The sequence below is a fragment of the Mustela nigripes genome, chromosome 2 (genome assembly GCF_022355385.1).
Source record: "Mustela nigripes isolate SB6536 chromosome 2, MUSNIG.SB6536, whole genome shotgun sequence".
NCBI classification, from domain to species: Eukaryota; Metazoa; Chordata; class Mammalia; order Carnivora; family Mustelidae; genus Mustela; species Mustela nigripes.
In genome coordinates, this window is record NC_081558.1 from 609,170 (window position 1) to 616,912 (window position 7,743).

General features: G+C 61.3%; 1 protein-coding gene across 1 annotated transcript in view; it reads left to right on the forward strand.

The window, feature by feature from the left end:
- STK11 (serine/threonine kinase 11) overlaps positions 1-7,743 on the forward strand; it is a 36,712-nt gene that overhangs the window by 5,598 nt on the left and 23,371 nt on the right. The window contains exon 2 of the mRNA XM_059388467.1: positions 1,200-1,307. Coding sequence (XP_059244450.1) covers positions 1,200-1,307 — 108 coding nt within the window. The remainder of the gene's footprint in view (positions 1-1,199; positions 1,308-7,743) is intronic.

A 7,743-nucleotide genomic window follows, 5' to 3' on the forward strand; every position in this document is an offset into this window, starting at 1 on the left:
CTGGCTGCCAGGCTTCACGGCTTCACGGTGATCTCTGAGCAAACACCACCCCCCCCCCCCCCCGGGGTCGTTGGGTTGCACAGGCAGGAAAGACCAGGAGGATCGGCTGTCCACCCCCGGTGGGGGAGGGGCAGGGAGATGGCCCAGCACCCTCAGGGGTCCAGAGCAGCGAAGGCCATGAGAGCAGGATTGGGGGGGTGGGCAGTGGGCCAATGGGGAGCCTGCAAAGCTAGGGCAAGGCCTTCATCCCACGGGCACCGGGAAGCCACTGAAGGTTGTGGAGCAGCTCGGCCACGGTGGCCCCGGGGGTCGCTTGTTGGGCCTCATCTCCAGCTCTGAGGACACTGAGCTGCTGCCCCGAAACCCAACAAAGGAGCCAGACTTTGAATTCCTTTCTGTCAAGGACCTGTGGTGAGCCAGGGTTGAGCCGGAGAAGAGCTGGGGTAGGGGGTGGGTGAGGGCCCTCAAGTGCCCCTCCCCCGGGGTTAACCTACAGCCCCAAGTCACAGGGGACTCGGCTTGGCGTTCTCCGGGGAGCCAAGAGGGCAAGGGGAGCACCAGCAGAGATGCAGTGGGGGCTGGGTGGGGGAGGGGCTGCGGGTGTGACTGGGAGGGAAGTGGGGGGGGGCTCCAGGCAGGCAGGGGTCGGTGGCGGATGACGGGGGTGCGACGGCCAGGGGGACAGTGGCACTTCTGGGAAGCAGAGAGCAGGCAGGCCCCCTGAGGCTCCCAGGCCACGGCAGAGACAGTAGGACACCCTGCCTGGTGAGGGTCTAAGCCGCTAGATGAAACCCCCACCCCCGCCCCCGCCCCCGCCCCCACCCCCACCCTGGCGGTCATGTCATCCCCGCTGAGCAGCCTGTCCTGGCACTGATGTGCCCTGCGCTGGGACTTCCGGAACCTTCACCTTGGATCTGCCCTGCCCTGAAGGGAAACTCCAGGTCTGGGCTGACTCACATCCAGGTCCAACAGGACCACAGGGGCCAGGCTCCCGAGGGACAAGGCATGTCAGGGGCACTTGGAGAACTTCGTGGGACCCCAGCACCCACCATCTCCGCAGGCTTAGGACGGAGCCAGAATCCCCAGCCCTAAGTCAGACGCACCCTCCGAGTCTGCAGGGCAATCTGGGTTTAACAGGAGAGAATGTGCGGGCTTCAGGGGTGGCACCTGAGCTGGTCTGGGCTCTTCTGCTTCTGCAGGTCACCTCACGTCCTGCCAGCTGGGGGAGTTCTAGCTGTAGGACCCCAGAGTTCAGACTCCTCCGGTTCAAATCTTGGTTCTGCTGCCCAGTGGCTGTGTGACCCCAGGTAAGTTATTAAACTTCTTTGTGCCTCAGTTTTCCCCATCTACGAAATGGGGATAATCATAATACCGCCCCCCGAGGGAGAGTTTTTGTGAGAATTTGGGGAGAGACCCTTCAGCAGGGCGTGGGGTATGGTGAGCACTTTATAGCAACAACGTTTAAAGAAAGCAAAACACCTCATGGAGGCACGGTTCCCAAGAGCCAAGAAGGGCTAACAGGTAGACACTCACGCGGTCCCCCACACGTGGGAGTGTCCCCCGGCCGTGAGCAGGAGCGAGGCGTTCCCATGCACTGCCCGGGGACGGTCCCCGAGCCCATGACACGCAGGGAGGGGACCAGACACAGGAGGCCACACGGGTGTGAGTCCACGCGCGTGACACGTCCCGGCCAGGCTCCTCCACGGACAGGAAGGGGGCTCAGGGGGGCCGGGGGCTGGGGAGGGGAGGGGGTGCCTGCGATGGCAACTTGATGTTTCAGGGACGACGAAATAGTCTGAAACCAGGGAGGTAGTGGCGTGGGGCTCTGTGCGTGCACCCAGTGTGGCTGAATGGTGTGGCTTAAAATGCTGGATTTTAGGGCGCCCGGGGGACTCAGTCATTAAGCATCTGCCTTCGGCTCAGGTCATGATCCCAGGGTCTTAGGATCGAGCCCCACATTGGGCTCCCTGCTTGGCAGGGAGTCTGCTTCTCCCTCCGGCTCTCCCCTGCTTGTGTTCCCTCTCTCGCTGTGTCTCTGTCTGTCAAATAAATGGATAAAATCTTTTAAAATATATACATATATATATACATCTTAAAATGCCAGATTTTATGGGAATTTCACCAAAAGAAAAAGAAGACAATTGAGAAACACCCGGCCAGCTCAGTCCACAGGATGTGTGACTCTTGATCTCAGGGTCCTGAGTCCCAGCCCTGCTTGGGTGTAGAGTTTACTTAAACCACCACCACCTCTTGAAAACAGAAAGACTATTGCCACCGACAGTGGGATGACAGATGTCACAGCAGAGGCGGCCTGTACCCTGGAGTCACGGATCCGCTGGTGGGTCCGGTCGGGGCTCTGGCTCAGACGCGCCGGTGCTCACACAGTTCCGTGGCCACTGACCTGTCGCCTGTGTGGACAGCAGGGCCCTCTGAGAGGACCAGATGAGAAGGGCCCCTCACCTCTGCGGTCTTCCTCCAAAACCCATGTCCCCGTCTCACCCGGAGAATCACACTGCAAAAGCCCCAAGCACGGGAGGATTTATGAAATTCCCAACGTCAACACAGTCCAGTCCTCAAAGTCAAGGGGAGTCTGGTAAACTGTCACTTCCCAGAGGGGCCTAAGGAGACACGACAGCTGAGCATCTTGTGGGATCCCAGCGGGGTCCTCGGGCAGGAAAGGAACACTGGGGAGAACTGCAGAAATCTTAAATGGAGATCAGTCACTAGCGTATGGGTGACAAGTGTCCCACGCTAAGGGGAGAGGTTCTCAGCGAGGGGAAGGGTGCCGGGTACACAGGAGCCCCCACAGCACCTTTTCCGCTTGCCCATAGATCTAAAACTAGGCCGATAACTACATAAAGCACGGGCCTGGCGCCTGCCCCTCCCCTGCCGTGGCCCCTGCCCCGGGCGCTCTGCCCCAGCGGTCTGCACGTCCGGCTCTAAAAGCCCCGGCAGGAATCTTCCCTCCCAGCTCTCCGTTAGAATCTTTTGGTTGCAAGAGACAGAAACTGCAACTGAAACCGGCTTTGTGTGTGTATGTGTGTGTAGATGGGAATTTTTTTGCTCCTGGGACTGAAAGGTCCAGGGATAGATCTAACTCAGGGTTCTCCCCGTAGGCACGGCTGACATTTGGGGTCAAATGGTTCTTTGCATCGAGCCACTGTCCTCAGTGCTGGGGTGTGGGGAGCGGAGCATCGTTCCTGGCTCACGCTCCCCCCTACCGTGCGACTAGCACAAGTGTTCCATAGCGGGGCAGAGTCACCCCCCCCCCCCCATGAGACCCATTGATCCAACTGCTTTCAGGTTCGGCTAGATCCAGCCTTCAAAGAATGTCACCAAGATCCCTCTGTCTAGCACGGCTCAGTCCTACTCGTGGGCCTCTGGAGAGCAGCTCAAAGCTTGAGCGAGACCGCGTCGCTGCCTGGAGAGGTCTGCAGGCCGTCTAGCCTGTCACCCTTCCTTGTAAACGCTGTATGACATTGGAACGGACTTTCATGTGGTTCTTTTTGTAAGATTTTATTTATTTGACAGAGAGAGCACGAGCACAAGCAGGCAGAGAGGCAGGCAGAGGGAGAGGGAGACGCAGGCTCCCCGCGGAGCAGAGAGCCTGATGCAGGGATCGATCCCAGGACCCGGAGATCATGACCTGAGCCGAAGGCAGAGGCTTAACCCACGGAGCCCCGGAGGCGCCCCCAAAACCCTATTTCCAAACATTCAAGACTCTGGGAATTTGGGCGGGAACATCTCTTTCAGGGACCACCTTTCAACCCCAAAAACCTTATTTAAACATAAAAACATGAGGGGCCGTAGCAGGACATTGTCTCCAAAATCCTTCAGGAGGTACATTCTGTCTGGGAAAGCGGGAGGGACCCGGCTTACAGGGAAGCTGTGTGACTCCGGGAATCCCTGCTCTGTCTGTGACAAGTGTGTGACAAGGTCCAACAAGGGAGGGGGGACATGGCAATGACCCAGAATGGCCCTGCCCTGAGGGGTCCCGAGTGGATTCCATTCCCACCCAGAGACACACACTCTCCCCCCTTCCCCCCCACCCCCCACAGGCCCCCGTGGCCGCCCCCCCCCCCCCCCCCCCCCCCCCCCAGGCGGAGAGACTCGGCTGTGAACCCTGCCTGCCCCCTGGCGGCCGCAGAGGCCCCCACACCCTGCCCCTCCCAGCCACTTCGTAACCTGGAACCCTGGCTGCATTCCCAGTGGGGCCAACCTCCCTTTGGAAGGACTCCGCGGGCTCCCAGGGCCCCTTCTCTGTGGGCATGGGGCTGAGCTGGGTGCATGCAGGGGCACGGGCCTGGGGTCAAGAACCCCACACGGAAGAGACACCCTGAGCAGAAGGAAATCCGGGATGGAGCGGCCAGCCAGGACACTGGTCAGAACGGCCATCGGCTTCCTCTGTCCTTGGTTTGGGGAGGGGTAAAGGGAGCTTGGCGTCAGAGCTGGGGGCCGTGAGAGGGTCGGGGGGCGGGTAAGGGGTTAAGCTGGGCACAAGTGTCTGTGTGGATGGGGCTCATGGGGTGGGCAGGAGGAAAGAGAGGTGTGGGGGACAGAGTGTGGGGAGGAGTTGAGGGCAGAGGCCAGAGGCCAGGCCTAAGCTCCGGAGGGGCTGGTGGGCCCCCACCTGTTACCTGAGGCCACCCTTTATAACCTGGAGCCCTTGCCAGTAAGCCGGGGCTGCAGTCTGTACCCCAGAGCCCCCCATCGATAATCTGAGGCTGGCTACCTAGAATGGGGTCCCCCACCTGTAACTTGGGGTCTGGGCCTGCAACCTAGGGCTCCTACCTACAAGCGGAGGTCCCCCATTGTAACCTGGGGCCCTTTATCTGAGACACAGCGGCTGCAATCTGGACTCCTCTATAACGGGGCCCCCGGCAACCTAGAGCTCGCACGTATAACCTGCGGTCCCCCCCTGCAAACTGCCCCGCACCCCCATCCCCTGCAGTCCCAGCCCCACCATGGCCTAGGCAGGTGGCTTCCTCTCCGCAAGCCTCAGTTCACCGTGAGAGAATATCCAAGACCCCAAAAGCAACCCCGTCCCCATCAGCCGTCACTCCCCACCCCCTCCCACAGCCCCGCCCCCGTGAGCCCCGCCAGTCCATGGAGGAGCCTGTTCCTCGAGGCTGAGGGATCCTCCCGCGCGGGGCGGGGGGGGGGGGGGGGGCCCCGGGGGGGGGGGGGCCCCCCCGGGGGGGGGGGGGGGGGGGGGGGGGGGACCCAGTGTGTGTCCGTTCACCCGCGGTTGGGCGTGTCTTTCCCCACTTCTGGCTCTTGTGACTCGTGCTGTTGGGCACAGGGCGGGAGTTTCTGGGTGGGCTGCGGGCTCATGCCCGGGACTGGAAGCCGGGCCACGTGGAAACACTGTATTTAACCTTTCGGCTTTTTTTCCAAAGTGGCCACACCATTTGTACCAGATTTCCAGTTTCTCCGCGTCCTTGTCAACACTGACTACTGTCCGTTGTTTTTGTCACGGCCATGCCAGCGGGCGTGAAATGGTTCATCGTAATGACGTATTTCCTTTCATCCGCCATGTCCAGGACTGTCATTTCATTGTGCAATCAATGCAAATTATTAACAAGATACTGTATACCTTTATACCTTTTCACGCAAAGCCTTGGAAATCGTGTGTGGCCACACAGATCATCTCAGTTTGGACAACCACGTTACGAGAGCTTAATGGACACACGTGGCCAGCAATACGGTCACGGAAGGCACAGCTCTCAGTGCCGAGGACACAAGAGTGACCAAAACAGATTCAGCCCTGGTCCCAGGGAGCTCCCAGTCTAGTGTCCGAGATGGAAGAAAAATGGATAAAGAAGTACATGAGATGATTTCTCGTGGTGACAAGTGTGGAAGAGGAAATCAGACTGATGGCGGCTGTGCTCTAGGGAACAACCCAGGGGGCTTCTGAGCCGGCGCGGTGCCTTCAATGACTCTTCTACAACAGTCATCAAACATGTCCTGAGCCCCTTCCGCGGTGTCTGTCCGTCAGGAGAGGAGAGTAGGTTCTGTGAAGGAATAGGACGCCTGCAGACACAGAGATGTCAAGAATCTGGAGTGTAAGCCGGCAGCCAGCGCAGGGATTTGTCAGGCAAAAGCCCCTCCTGTCCTGCTTTATGGGTGAGACGGTCTAGAAATGGTGATACCTCTTCTGAAATGTTTGGTGAAAATTTGCCACTGAAAGGTCTAGGCCTTCATCGTCTTTGCTGAAAAATTTTTTCTCTGTTACGGGGCTATGCTGATTATGGTTCCCTGTAGGTGAGTTTTCATTTTGGTGTCTTTGGAAGCTGGGTGCCATTTATGGCCCTACAGTGGAATTGATGGGCGTAGATGGTTTCTAGCACGTAATCCTTTTTAATAGCTCTGGGGTCTGTAGTGACCACCTTTCTCTCATTCCTGGCGTTGGTCATCTTTCTTTCTCGGTCAGTCTGCTTAGAGTTTTGTCCTTTTTTCAAGATCACTGCAAAGAACATCTTTGGGTTTTACGATTTTCCTGGTTCTTTTCCTGTTCTACTCTTGGCTTTCGCTCCCATCCTCGGATCTCCTTCTCAACAGGAGTTGGGGGCTGCAGGTCCCGCTGGAGTGGCCTCCCTGCCCCTGCAAGCTACACAAATCGCCCCCTCCGGGACACTTGGGAATGCGATGGGACTCCTGGGGGCACACTCAAGGCCTCACAAGCTGCTGGGGAGCTCACAGGTCTTGGGCTCAGAACTCCGCCTGGAGCCGATGGGGTCCGCTCCCAAAGCGCCCACTTTGGGGCCGCAGCCAACCAGGAGCTTCTCCCAGGACCAGCAGTTTGCTGCGCCGAAATAATGGCCCTGACGGCCGCGGGCTCCAGGGCAGAAAGGGAGGAACCGAGGGCACAGCTCGTGCACCCCGCGGACCCAAGCCAGAGCGCCTGCCAGCGCCGGGCCAGCTGCCCTGCGGGCTCGAGCCCCGGAGCCTCCGCCGAGGCCTGTGGCCTGCAACCGGCCACTCCGCGCCACGTCTTTCTTGATCTCTGAGGTCATCTCCGGGCCCAGCGCGCGGGCCGACAGGGCTCCGACCCGACATCCAGACTCGGACTCCGCGGCCTGGCCGCGCCCCCGGCTTGGGGCTCCTTCCTGACCCTTGACCTGGCCTGGAAGGGGCGCCTGGGCTCAGCGGCCCCAGCAGGCGCCCCCGGGGTCCCCGAACCAAGGCCCCCGGCCCTCGAGGGCTCTGCCCGCCCCGCAGCCGTTCCCCGGGGGCCGTTGTGGCTCCCGACCTCCGACCCCAAACCCGAGCCGCTCCGAGGTCAACACCGCGGGCTAGTCTCCCCGCGCCCGCCCCCCGCCAACCCCTCCCCGCCGCCCCGTGACGGGCGCCTCCGCGGGCCAATGAGGCGAGCTGGAGCCACCCCCGGGGCGGGGCCGAGAGTCAACCAATGCCCCGCTTGGGCGCCCGCCGGGGTCCAAACGGCCCAATCGGCATTGGCGGCGGGGCGGGCCGCGGGGGAGGGGCCTTCCGGGTCAGCCAACGGGCGGGCACGTCGGCGGCGGGGGGGCCGGGCCCCGCGGCGGGCGTGCGGCGGCGCGGTGGCGCAGGGCGGGGGCGGGAGGTAAACAAGATGGCGGCGGCGTGTCGGGCGCGGAAGGGGGAGGCGGCCCGGGGTGTCCGCGACTGAGGCGGGGCGCGGGGGGCAGCGGCGGCGGGCGCCGGCCGGCTCCGCGCCGCCTTGCATGGGCTGGGCCTCCGCGCCGCCCCGCCTGCTCCACA